This window comes from Bombina bombina, chromosome 3 (genome assembly GCF_027579735.1).
Source record: "Bombina bombina isolate aBomBom1 chromosome 3, aBomBom1.pri, whole genome shotgun sequence".
Lineage (NCBI taxonomy): Eukaryota > Metazoa > Chordata > Amphibia > Anura > Bombinatoridae > Bombina > Bombina bombina.
In genome coordinates, this window is record NC_069501.1 from 582,834,916 (window position 1) to 582,849,909 (window position 14,994).

At 34.9% G+C, this 14,994-nt stretch overlaps 1 protein-coding gene across 6 annotated transcripts in view; it reads right to left on the minus strand.

The window, feature by feature from the left end:
- EPHA10 (EPH receptor A10) overlaps positions 1-14,994 on the minus strand; it is a 1,001,793-nt gene that overhangs the window by 289,048 nt on the left and 697,751 nt on the right. For all 6 annotated transcript variants that reach the window (XM_053707154.1, XM_053707156.1, XM_053707152.1 and 3 more), the window contains exon 4: positions 1,901-2,025. In XM_053707154.1, coding sequence (XP_053563129.1) covers positions 1,901-2,025 — 125 coding nt within the window. The remainder of the gene's footprint in view (positions 1-1,900; positions 2,026-14,994) is intronic.

Here is a 14,994-nt window from a genome sequence, read left to right on the forward strand (position 1 = left end):
GGGAGTAGTATTATTATGTTAGAATGTGAACTCAATGTGGAGAGTCATTATTTGATGATAAACCACATTGATTTTTATTCTGATGTAAAGGGATTTTCAGGAGCATTGCAGATGACCATCCATATTAATTATCAAAGCTTAAAGGGATATGAAAATCAAAATTACATCATTTTCATGATTAAGATATAGCATGCAATTTTTTTAAAAATTGCAAATTGACTTCTATTCACAAATGTATTCTTTTCTCTTTGCAACAATATTTATAATAATGCATTGTTCCAAACATTGTTGACATATAATGTGCATGCGCTCAAAAGTGATATGAAACCCATACATTTTATTTCATTATTCAGATAAAGCATATGATTTTAAATTTTGAATTAACTTCTATTATCAAGTTGTTCTTTGTTCTCTTGCAATCATTTGTTAAAAAGCAGGGATGTGTGCTTAGGAGCCGGCTCATTTCTGGAGCACATTATGGCAGCAGTTTTGCAAGAATGTTATCCTTTTGCCAGAACACTAGATGTCAGCACTATTTACTACCCTGTAGTGCTTCAGATGCCTACCTAGGTATCTCTTCAACACAAAATATCATGGGAACAAAGCAAATTTGATAATAGAAGTAAATTGGAAACTTTTTTTAAAATTGTATGCTCTGTCTGAGCCACAAAATAAAATATTTGGGTTTCATATCCCTTTATACCTGAGTATGGTTTTTCGATAAAGGATACTAAGTAAATGAAGTAAACGTGATAACATGTCATTTTTTTTTTTAAATCCATGCTTTATTTGAATCATAAAAGTTTAATCTTGACTTTCATATACTTTGAATTCCTGATATATTGTATTCATAAGAAAAATAATTATGTAAGCACTGCAACTTCAGCCAATAATATCAATCAATAGGGCAGTAATATAGAAGCTCAGTGACACCTTGGTATTAATGCCACAAGTGACCTACCCCTGCTATATGCATTAGTAAGTAACAAGAAATTAAGCAATTTGACTTTTTTTGGAGAAAATAACTTCTCCAGTTTAATGAGCAAGCCCACCCATTTCCATTTCTAAGCTGGTAAATTACCTATGACTGCTCTAATATGTTATATATATTTAGTTGTAAGCTTGTAAGACAAGTTGTATTTCCTGTGCCTGCAGCCTTTATAAAGCAACGTGATCACCTAATAATTTAGTCCTTGCGATCATAAGAAATTTCAAGTATGACTTTTTTTTTTTTTTTTACATGACCTTTAGGTTTTAAAAAAGAATCAAAAGCACCACAAATATGATGCTACAAGTTAATCTAATCGGCAGAGAAACCTAGCGGACCCTGGAATCTGCTCGGCCTGATGGTTTCTGGATGGCGTGCTAAATCTGACCTTTTCTTCCATGAGTTGCTCATTGATTTGCAAGTCTTATGAGTACCATAAATCCACTTATACAGAAGTCTTTCAAATCTTGTGTGTGTGTGTGTGTGTGTGTGTGTGTCTGTGCTTTTTAATTTGGTGCATGTTCCATTATGGCATTACATGAAATGAACTGTTAAAAACTAATATAAAAGCTTTGCTTTCACAATGAATCACACTGTGATACCAGCAGTAATTATATGTGTAGGTGGAAGTTGTAATATTAATTGCATGGCAGCATAATATCCGATTTCAAAAACTATGCATAGAAAGCAAAGGAAATGAATATTTAGAATCTCCATGACTACAAGGTGGATATAAAAGCTAATTTAATAATACCGTATGTTCACGATTGCTGACATATAATGTATTCTAGGGAGGTTAAGTGCATTTTAATTGCTTGCCATCTTTTACAGCTAACTGTTCATTTATTGGTCTGTATATCTTTTGTAGATGCCCAGCTATACACTTTTGTGACATAGAAAAACTTGCAATACCTTTTGATAGTACTTGATCTCATATTCTGTGTTGTTGAGAAAAGGATAAGGTGGTTCCTGCCAAGACAAGGTGACGCTTTTCTGATCAACTTTGTCTGCACGAATATCAGTGATAAAAGACAGTGCTGGAAAATAAAGACAGAATATATAACTTTAGAAGTGTAGTCACAGCAAGTACTGTTTGTTTTCACATTTACCAAAACATATGCTCTGTACATGGGTATAAAAGTAATTTTTACTGCATCTAAAATTAACTTTTAAACACACACACCTTGAGCCCTTTCATGTCAAGCACTTTGTCATATACCATATCCCTTTCAAATAATGTTAGCACCATTTTTTTGTTTTTAAAATAGAAAAAGTTTAATTACCATTGTTCTTCACACAGAAGAAAATGTTTTATTTTTTATTTTTAAATGTTATTTTTAATTTTACTAAGGTATGTCAAGGTTTAATAAAGGATGACAATATAGGTAGAAAACCCTTTATCCAAATTGCTTGGTACTGGAAAAAGTTTGTATTTCAGAATAGTATGGATTTCGTTATATTTGTATATTTGCTTCTGTAAAATGGGACAATTTGGAGAGGAGATGAGACATCGGGCCGGATTTAACAAGCAGCCGATGCTGCTGTCTGCGCCCAAAGTTTCCTGCTCGCCAGAAACTTAAATTAAGAAGCAGCGGTCCTTAACTTGTCCACCACCTTTTAGGTGGTAGACTGCAATCATCCCGATGCGATCCGATCGGGATGATTGACACTCCCTGCTAGCGGCTAATTGGCCTCGAATGTGCATGGGGCGCCATTGCACAAGCATTTCAATATTAAATGCTGACAGCGTAGCCCGCCATATAATAAACCTACCCCCAGGTGTAAACAACAATATCTTACGTCATATAGGCAATATTTACATGTCATAATAGATCTCATGCATGCAACCTAAAAGTAGCTTTTGTAAATTATTTTTTAATACTTTTGCATACATATTGCTATGCATCTGTATTTGAAGGTTTCAGATGGCATTAAAGGGATAGTAAACCCCAAAAAAAACTTTGCATCAATTAAAACATTATATCACGTTTTTCAAATAAGCAAACAACATCTATCAGTTAATCTTTACAGTTTACATGCAAATTGCTGCTGAAATAATTGATTCTGCCAAACCCATTTTTATTCTAATTATGTTGACAAATTGCTGAGTTCTACCTAGGTAGAACAGTAATGGCGTCCTGCATGTGCATTAGCAACCCCTTTAGACAACGCATGCGCATAGCTCACTCCTTTCCCCTACAGTCAGCTGCCGCATCATCAAGCCCTCGCTGGGTGCGTTAAAGGGGGTAATTAAACATGGAGTGCTGTTAGCTACTTCTTCATTGAGCATTCAAATGCTCATAATAAGGAATGCGCATGCGAACACTGCTTCATTAACATTCAAATACATGCATCGGCTCTGTAGCACGATTGGCTAAAATATTTCTATGTAAGAACAACAAATCCAGCCCTCTATTAGGATCTATTTAATCAAAGGAAAATAAATATGCAAAAGGAAAATGCTCTAATGTTTAGAAGCTTTTATTATTGCACTGTTTGCTTATAACTATGGTTTAGACCAGGGGTCAGCTACCCTGGTACATTTCCCATGATTCATGATGACAGCCTAAAGACTATCTCAGCATCATGGGAAATGTAGTTCCAAAACATCTGGGGTGCCAAGGTTGCTGACCATTGGCTTAGACCCTACAAAGGCGGTAAGCAAGAAATTTCCAAAGCTGTAGTGCAACACTGGTTGAAGCTGAACACATCTGGCTAGCCAATGATAAGAGACATATGTGCAATACCCACCTATCACCAGCTAGCTCCCAAAAAGTGCTTTCCTGCTCTATAGTTGAATTTAACAATATGTTTAAACCCTATGCAGTGGTTATTGGGATAATGTTCTCAGGCAAGCAACCAATAATAGTTCAATGTATTTAAAGCAGCTAGTTTCCATCTCTCTCACCACTCACCAGGAGGTTGATTTATACTGATACCTTTTGTTTAACTCATTTTTCTAAAGTCAATACTGCAGTTCTGAAATTTTCAGTAGAGGTAGTAGTTTTAACAGGCAGTTTTTCAGCATGAAAATGCATTTTTGGGAACACATTAAAGCTTAAACAATTTTACATTATAATGTTCTTTTAAACACAGTTATTTGCAAGCAATAGTGCAATAAAAAAGGCTTAAATTCCTGAGAGCATTTGTTTTTTGCATACTTATGTCTATTTAAATAATAATTAATTTAATTTGAAGCATCTGTAATCCTGCAAAATTATACACAAAAACATTTTGTTATATTATTATGGTAGTCCATTATTAATATTAAAACATAGAGGGCCAGATTAAAAGTTATTTAAAGGGCCATAATACCCAAATGTTTAAATACTTGAAAGTAATGCAGCATAGCTGTAAAAAGCTGACTAGAAAATATCACCTGAACATCTCTATGTAAAAAAGAAAGATATTTTACCTCAAAAGTTCCTCAGTAGCCACATCCAATTGTAAAGGATTTCTAAGCAGCATTTTAGTGTGTCTGTCCTGGGACAGCTTAGGGGATGAGCCTTGTGCACTCTCATATTATTTCCCTATTCAGCTTACTATGAAATCTCATGAGAGTTAAGTCAAATCTCATGAGATCACAGTAAAAGAGTTCATGACCTCAGCACTGCTGATGCTGATTGGCTGCTGTTCATTTCATTTTTTTTTTTTTTTTTTTTTTTTACCTGCAGCTCTGCAATAACTGAGTATAACTTTTTACACAGAACTTACTCTGCTGAGCTGAGTAGATTGTGAGGCAAAATATCTTCTTTTTTTACATAGAGATGCTCAGGTGATATTTTCCTGTCAGCTTTTTACAGTTATACTGCATCAGTTTCAAGTGATTTATCATATGAGTATTATGTCCCTTTAACACTCCCACGCGCACACTTACTCCACTAGAAGTAAGCTTTATGCGTGCATCGGTTAGAACTCATATTAAAAGTTGAAAGTAAAGTTTTTGCTTGTGCATTAACCCGATGCGTGCAAAAAGCCAGTTAGAATATGGCTAACGCATTAACATATTCCTTGCTAACCCGACATGAAAATACGAATATTTCACATTCCAATGTTCTTCTCATAGATGAATATGTTCTATTTATTTATAAATACACATTTCTGCATATATCTGATGGTGTTTTGGTAAAATATATATCTATGCCTATTTATATACCGTAGGAATATCTATTTAAAATACATAGAACATATTCTGCTATTGCAGAACATTGTAATGTGAAATATTTACAGTAAATACACAGTATAACACTTTATTAAATATGAATATTGCATAAATATAGAAACATAGAAACATAGATATTGACGGCAGATAAGAGCCATAGGCCCAGCAAGTCTGCCCGACCTTACCTAACAGTATAAACTTATCTAGTTCGTAGGATAGCCTTATGCTTGTCCCATGCATTTTTTAAAGTCCCCCACAGTGTTTGTTGCTACTACCTCTTGATTAAGTTTATTCCATAAATCAATCACTCTTTCTGTAAAGAAGTACTTCCTCAAATTACTCCTGAATCTACTACCCTTTAGCTTGAGCTCATGACCCCTTGTTCTTGAATTTTCCATTTTATGTAAAATACCCACAGCCTCAGTTTTACTAAACCCTTTAATGTACTTGAAAGTTGCTATCATATCACCTCTTTCCCTTCTCTCCTCTAAGCTATACATATTTAGGTCATTGAGCCTATCCTGGTAAGTTTTATTTTTTAGACCATGTACCATTTTGGTAGCCCTCCTTTGCACAGATTCAAGTTTGTTAATATCCTTCTGAAGATATGGCCTCCAGAACTGCACACAATACTCAAGATGAGGCCTAACTAATGATCTATAAAGTGGCATAAGAACCTTACTATTTCTGCTGCAAATGCTCTTACATATTTTCATCTACTTAAAGGGACAGTCAAGTCCAAATTTTTTTTCATGATTTAAATAGGGCATGCAATTTTAAACAACTTCCCAATTTATTTTTATCTCCAATTTAGCTTTGTTCTCTTGGTATTCTTAGTTGAAAGCTAAACCTAGGAAGGTTTATATGCTAATTTCTTAGACCTTGAAGACTGCCTCTAATCTGAATACATTTTGACCACTAGAGGGCATTAGTTCACATGTTTCATATAGATAACATTGAGCTCATGCATGTAAAGTGACCTAGGAGTGAGCACTGATTGGCTAAACTGCATGTCTGTCAAAAGAACTGAAATAAGGGGGCAGTCAGCAGAAGCTTAGATACAAGATAATTACAGAGGTAAAACGTGTATTACTATAACTGTGTTGGTTATGCAAAACTGGGGAATGGGTAATAAAGGGATTATCTTTCTTTTTAAACAACAAAAATTCTGGTGTTGACTGTCCCTTTAACTGCAAATGGCTTCAATGTATTTATATATATATGTCTATATGTGTGTACATATGTATTTATGTGTTTATGTTTGAATATATGTCTGTAAATATACACAAATGAATACATAAATACATACACATATATATATACATATTTAGACATTTATATGTATGTATCTTTATTTTAAAGCCCTTGGCCTGCCTTTTTTTCTAACACCTGAGACCTCATCTCTTTGAGCCCTTATAATATCTTTGTGCAATATTGTTTTTAATCATTTGTTATTTTGATTGTAACTGTATTTCTCATTGTATTTTTGATGTTTTGTGACACTTTTTTGTTTTGTGAAACAGCTAACCAGAGTTCTGAGGATGTCCTATCTTGACGCTCATTAGCTTCAATTGCGCTCAAGTAATCTCGTTTACTTTCAACTTCCAATATGAGTACATCATCAAGCACAAAGAGCCGCGATAAACCCCTTTTCTTTCGCATGTAACTGAACGCTACTCGTAATGTGGCTCAGAAATGGAAAATGTACAATGTGATATAAAACAGTTGTAGTATTTATATAGTTTTGTACTTCATAAAACACTCTAACAGGCATAGCTATTTTGAGCAATAATTTAATCTTGACAAAATAAATTATAATAATAAACATAATTAGTGTTTACAGCATCTGTAGCTTCCATACAAATATGTCAGAGTGATTGTGAGATAGTCTGACAAATAGCAGGAAAAGCTTGAGTCAAAACAGCATTTCCAGTAAACCAGTAATTTTGATACCTGCAAATGGTTGTATACAAAAATGTCTTTCATTAATATACAATAAAGATAATACAATAGACCTACTGTGCTGTGCAAAATTTCATACTAAAAAAAAATACATTTTGTGCAACATTGAGAAATAATAACCTAAATATACACCTTACAGCTAGTTACTTTTGCTATCTATATTGTGTATGTATGTATGTACATACAGTATATTCACCAATCATTTTTAATCAAATTAACTTCATGATAAGGCAAAAAGCTTGGCCACCTTGTTACAATATATAGGAAGATCAACATCCTATTTTTTTTAACAACATAAGGGATTAAATACTAAAGGCTAGATTACAAGTGGAGCGCTAAATTATTGCGGGAGTGCAATAATTAACCAGCCATTACAAGTGGCTGGTTATTGCTACCGCAAGCTAGCATTTTTTTATAATTAAAAACAACTGCACTAGGCAGTTTTTGGGGTCTAAAGTTGGTGGGAGAGGCACTGAAAAGTGCCTTTACATTGCGTTCTATGGGAATTTGTAGGTAAGGTAAATATATATATATATATATATATATATACAGGTAGCCCTCAGTTTATGCTGGGGTTAGGTTCCAGAAGGAATGGTTGTAAATCGAAACCGTTGTAAATTGAAACCCAGTTTACAATGTAAGTCAATGGGAAGTGAGGAGATAGGTTTCAGGCCCCTCTCAAAATTGTTATAAGTAACATCTAATACATTATTTTTAAAGCTTTGAAATGAAGACTGTAAATGCTAAACAGCATTATAAACCTAATAAAATAATCACACAACACAGGCTTCACTTGCATTTTTCTGCACAAAGTTCTTTCTATGCATTCCAATCTGGACTGATTTATAGACAGGAAGATCTTGTTCCTTTGATACCTGCTCGATAGCTCAGGTCTAGTTAAACTGATTAATTTCAGCTTGCTTGGCTTTGCTGCAACACAAGCGGAGAGCTCCACCGACTGTCTATTTTAATAAATACACTGCTTCTCAATGCTTTTCAATAGCAGTCACATCACTGGAAAAAAGGTTGTTATTCTGAAACGGTGTAAATTGAACCGTTATAAAATGAGGGCCACCTGTATATATATATATTATATATATATATAAATATATATATATATATAATATATGATTATATACATATATATTTACATGTTAATATGTTTGTGATGACATCATAACGAGGCTACCATAGGAGCCTATGGAACTGTGCTCTCGTGATTTACTTGTAATACCAGCGCACATTATCCATTGAAGCCTATGGGGGAATACGTTAACGTGGTCAGTATATTTGAAATCCAGCTTTTTGTGCACGTCGGGTTAACATGTGACCAAAAACATTTTACTTTCAACTTGTAAAACACGCACAACCCGACGCACGCAAACAGCCAAAGTCTAGCGGGGTTAATGGACAGAAAGCAAACTAATGCTCCAGTAACCTAAGGTATTTCCGTGTAAGTTTTATTTCCTAGACCATGTACCATTTAGTAGTCGTCTTTGAATGCTTTCTATTGTTTAGTAAAGTCACACTGTGAGACAGAGTGACACACTGTTTTGAGTGTCTTCTCCAGATCACTCTATGGATAATTATTTTCACACCGTTAAAAGGTGTCTTGGATTAAATTGGGTGCCCATACAACAACATTCTGTATTTTTTTAATTACAAAGTTATGTAATTGAATTCTGAAAATAAATATTGGGTGAAGGAGTAGCCCAGTAATCCCCTTGAGAAAGAAGCAACTACTTCAAATATAAAAATAAATATAAATAATCTGTTTGTAAACAATTATATACACTCCAGCAGATAAAATGATCCATTAGGAATACATTAAAGGGGGAAATATGTTATAATATAAAGTCCCTTTAACAACCAATAATAGCTGTCAGTCACCAAAATGACATGCTCAAATTTGTTAGCAACCTGGCGACTCTATGTGATTAATCCCCACAAATAGATTAAACACATAGCAGAAGTACTGCTCTAACCACAGAGACGCTGATCCTAAGTAGAAATTGCAGCTGATCTAATCAGGTGTTCTAGTTGCATGAACCAGCTCTATAACTAGCATTGGTCATTGAATCAGTGTCAGTTTCCACTTGTGGATCAGCAATGCTCTGTGGGTCTAAAGCAGTACTTATACTATGTGTTTAACCCCTTTGCAAGGGTATATAGTTCCATGAGGTGCAGGGTTGCTGGTTTTAAAATAACATGCTCTAACTAATTAGAGCATGTTATATTTCAGTTGTGATATGCCTTTAATGGAATATGGGGGTCGATTTCTGAAGCAGCGGATGCTGCTTCTGACCCACTCCGCTCCAGGTCGCTGCTCCTTAACTCATCCGCCACCTCTGAGGCTGCAGACAGCAAACCGCACAATTGGATATGATCGGGTTGATTGACACCCCCTGCTAGTGGCCGATTGGCCACAAATGTGCAGGGGCAGCATTGCACAAGCATTTCTAGTCAGCATTTATCGATGTGTGGCGAATATAATAATTCGGCCCCTATGTGTGTTTATGATAAGTGTTAAACAATCAGAATGCCAATTATACTTCAAAATCCACACAGCTTCCAGACTCCAAATTTTAGTAAATACCTTTATTTTTCAACTGGGTCCATAGGTACATAGGTAGTTTGTTTGTACCTATGAACCCAGTTGGAAACTAAAGGTTTTTTACAAAATTTGGAGGCTGGAAGCTGTGTGAATTTTTAAGTATAATTGGGACTTGGCAAGTCTCCTTTCGTGCCCCACATATTAAGTGTGCTTTCTTCCCATCTGGAGTATTGAATAGAATAGGAATCACTACACTACTGAAAAATAAAACAAATATAAATAAAATAAAAAACACAATCCCTCCCATAGTGTCAGTAACAAAATATGCAGTAGTGGGGGGTAGTTATTTCTGAGGGATCAGGGAGGTCGGAGGGTGAGGGGGGATTACTACACTACAGAAAATAAATAAATAAATAAATAAATAAATACATAACTGCATACTGGCAGATTGACTGCCTGTACCTAATATGGTGGAAGAGAATGGTGACCAGTGGGGGTGGGAGAGCTGTTTTTTAGAGTGTAGGTGTCAGGTGGGAGTCTAGTCGCTGTACTACTATACATTTTACCCTTAAAGGGACATGAAACCCAACATTTTTCTTTCATGATTTAGATAGAGAATACAATTTTAAACAACTTTCTAATTTACTTCTATTATCTAATCTGTTTAATTCTCTTGGTATAATTTGTTGAAGGAGCAGCAATGCACTAATGGTTTCTAACTGAACACATGGGTGAGCCAATCACAATTGATGTATATATATATATATATATATACAACCACCAATCAACAGCTAGAACCCAGGTTCTCCTGAGCTTGCTTAGATACACATTTCATCAAAGGATAACAAGAGAAGGAATCAAATTAAATAATACTGGGCCCTGTTCTTTTTAATATTTTTATAAATGACTTGGAGCAAGGATTAAATAGCGACATCTCTATTTTTGCAGATGATACTAAGTTAAGTAAGGTCACTAGGTCATAGCAGGACGAACTCTCTTTACAAAGGGATTTGCTAAAATTAGAACTATGGGCAAGTGAATGGAAAATGAGATTTAATACGGAAAAATGCAAGGTTCTACATTTTGGAAGTAAAAATAAGCAGGCTACGTATTTTTTAAATGTGACAAGACTTAGCCAAACACAGGAGGAAAGGGATTTGGGAGTAGTAATAGATAACAAGCTAAAGATGAGTGCACAATGCAGGGCAGCGGCTTCAAAGGCTAATAAGATACTAGCATGTATTAAAAGAGGCATTGATTCAAGGGAGGAAAGCATAATTCTGTCATTATATAAAGCCCTGGTAAGACCTCACCTTGAATTTGGAGTGCAGTTCTGGGGACCGATTGCTAAAAAAGATATTGCAGAACTAGAAAAAGTTCAGAGAAGGGCCACAAAGCTCATAAGGGGATTGGAGAAATTAACCTATGAGGAGAGGCTAGCCAAACTGGGTCTGTTCTCTTTAGAAAAAAGGCGCTTGAGAGGTGACATGATTACTTTATATAAATATATTCAAGGCCCATATACAGAGATGGCAGAAGCTCTGTTTATTCCAAGAAAATTGTTTCTGACAAGAGGTCATAATTTAAGGTTGGAGGAAAGGAGATTTAATCTCCTGCAACGGAAACGTTTTTTCACTGTAAGAGCAATAAAATTGTGGAACTCATTACCAAAGGAGGTAGTGAATGCCAATACCATAGATACATTTAAAAATAGTCTGGATAAATTTCTGTATATAAACAAAATTCATGGATATGATTGCTAGTATTAAATGGGTCACATTTTAATGGGGTTATTTAAGCTTAACTGGAGCTTTTTATAAGTATTTTAGATTTGTATAGGTTGAACTCGATGGACTTCAGTCTTTTTTCAACCTTATCTACTATGTTACTATGTTACTATGTTAAAGGGACATGAAACCCAACATTTTTCTTTTATGGTTAAGACAGAACAAATTTAAACAACTTTCCAATTTACTAATATTATAAAATTTGATTCATTCTCATGTTATCCTTTGTTAAAGAAGCAGCAATGCACTACTAGGAACTATTCAATGACAAGAAGCATTTATGTGCAGCCACCAATTAGAAGCCAGTTCCCAGTAGTGCATTGCTGCTGCTGAGCCTACTAAGGTATCCTTTGCAAAAAGGATACAAAGAGAAGAAAGCAAGACAAATAATAAAAGTTGTTAAAAATTTCACACTTTGGCCCCTACTTATCAAGCCGTCAACTTACTTGCATTCCACGGCACCAATACACTTGCCTAAGATCACTGCCACGGACCTGAATACGTTCTCCAAAGTTACCAAAAAAGCTATCAAAAAGCTGTGCACCAAGTACGGGGCGATGAGCAGCGGACTGTTGTTAACTAACAGTCATCGATCTCGCTGCTCTTCGGCTTTTTCCCAGCTTTATTTATATACTGTCAATAAACACCGCCACTATACTATACTGTTTTGTTTTACCCCTATCCCGCTGCTCACGAACCCTGCAGCAAATAAATAAAGTTATTAACCCCTAAACTGCCGCTCCCGGAGCCCACCGCCACCTACATTATGTTATTAACCTCTAATCTGCCGCCCCCTACACCGCCGCTACCTACATTACATTTATAAACCCCTAATCTGCCGCCCCCAGCATCGCCGCCACTATTCTAAATGTATTAACCCCTAAACCTAAGTCTAATCCTAACCCTAACACCTAACTTAAATATTATTTAAATAAATCTAAATAAAATTACTATCATTAACTAAATAATTCCAATTTAAAACTAAATACTTACCTATAAAATAAACCCTAAGCTAGCTACAATATAACTAATAGTTACATTGTAGCTAGCTTAGGTTTTATTTTTATTTTACAGAAAAGTTTGTATTTATTTTAACTAGGTACAATAGTTATTAAATAGTTATTAACTATTTAATAACTACCTAGCTAAAATAAATACAAACGTACCTGTAAAATAAAACCTAACCTAAGTTACACTAACACCTAACACTACACTATAATTAAATAAATTAACTAAATTAAATACAATTAAATAAATTAAATTAGCTAAATTACTTATTAACTATTTAATAATTACCTAGCTAAAATAAATACAAATGTACCTGTAAAATAAAACCTAACCTAAGTTACACTAACACCAAACACTACACTATAATTAAATAAATTAACTAAATTAAATACAATTAAATAAATTAAATTAAATTAGCTAAATTACAACAACAACAAAACACTAAATACACAAAATAAAAAACAAATTACAAGATATTTAAAATAATTACAGCTAATCTAATAGCCCTATCAAAATAAAAAAGCCCCCCAAAATAAAAAAAACTCTAGCCTAAACTAAACTACCAATAGCCCTTAAAAGGGCCTTTTGTGGGGCATTGCACCAAAGTAATCAGCTCTGTTACCTGTAACAAAAAATACTAACACCCCCCCAACAGTAAAACCCACCACCCACACAACCAACCCCCCAAATAAAATACTATCTAAAAAAAACTAAGCTCCCCATTGCCCTGATAAGGGCATTTGGATGGGCATTGCCATTAAAAGGGCAGTTAGCTCTTTTGCAGGCCCAAAGCCCTAACCCACCCAATACAACCTTAAAAAAACCTAACACTAACCCCATGAAGATCAACTTACCGGGAGAAGTCTTCATCCAAGCGGCAAGATGTCCTCAACAAATCCGGCAGAAGTGGTCCTCCAGACGGGCAGAAATCTTCATCCAGACGGCATCTTCTATCTTCATCCTTCCGACGCGGAGCGGCTCCAGCTTCAAGGCTAGTTTAGTTTAGGCTAGGGTTTTCTTTTATTTTGGGGGGCTTTTTTTATTTTGATAGGGCTATTAGATTAGGTGTAATTAGTTTAAATATCTGTAATTTGTTTATTATTTTCTGTAATTTAGTGTTGTTTTTTTTGTACTTTAGTTAATTTAATTTATTTAATTGTATTTAATTAAGTTAATTTATTTATTTGTATTTATTTTATAGTGTAACTTAGGTTAGGTTTTATTTTGCAGGTACTTTTGTATTTATTTTAGCTAGGTAGTTATTAAATAGTTAACAACTATTTAGTAACTATTCTACCTAGTTAAAATAAATACAAACTTGCCTCTAAAATAAAAATAAATCCTAAGATAGATACAATGTAACTATTAGTTATATTGTAGCTAGCTTAGGGTTTATTTTATAGGTAAGTAATTAGTTTTAAATAGGAATTATTTAGTTAATGATAGAAATGTTTATTTAGATTTCTTTTAATTATATTTAAGTTAGGGGGTGTTAGGGTTAGACTTAGGTTTAGGGGTTAAGAACTTTAATATAGTGGTGGCAACGTTGAAGGCGACAGATTGGGGTTAATAAATGTAAGTAGGTGGAGGCGATGTTAGGGGCGGCATATTTGGGGTTAATAAGTATAATGTAGGTCGCTGCGGTGTAGGAGGCGGCAGATTAGGGGATATTGGGCAGCAGCGAACATGAGCTTTACTGCTTTCAGACTCCCATTGATTCCTATGGCATCCGCCGCCTCCAGGGCGGCGGATTGAAAAGCAGGTACGCTGGGCCGGAATAGTGCCGAGCATACCTGGTAGAAATTTGATAACTTGCAAAAGTAGTCAGATAGTGCCGAATTTGCATTCGGAACATCTGTAGTGACGTAAGCATCGATCTGTGTCAGACTGAGACTGGCAGATCATATGTTACGTCACAAAATTCTACTTTTGCCAGTCTGTAGGCTTTGATAACTAAGGAGAATCAGGCTCTCCACAAATACACTGCGGAATTCCAGCATATTTGCGGTTGACGGCTTGATAAATAGAGGGCTTTATCTGAATCATGATAGTTGTTTAATTTTTACTTTACTGGCCCAATAAAATATTGAAAAAATTATACATGATTGATCAGAGGATGCCAATGAGCAGATTTTGAGATTTATTTTTTTACAGTTAGAAAACTACAGGTTTTTGTGCAATGTGCTAATTAATTATATATACCGTATGTGTACTACTGCATTGTCCAATATCCACAAAAAATCTCGTAAATCCTGGCATAACCTTACATCCAAGGAGATGAATGCTATCCAATGCCTTGCAACTGATAAGACCATAGTGGTTAGACCCGGCGATAAATGCGGTGCTGTGGTGATATTGGACTATGCACAATATCGTGCTGAAGCACTCGGTCAATTACTAGATGGAGTCACATATTGTAAGTTGGCATCTAACCCTACAAGTATTTTTAAAAAACAGGTAGATGAGGTACTATATGGCTTATTTGGCCAATATCATTGATCAAGATGTATATAATTTTCTTACAGTGGACAAA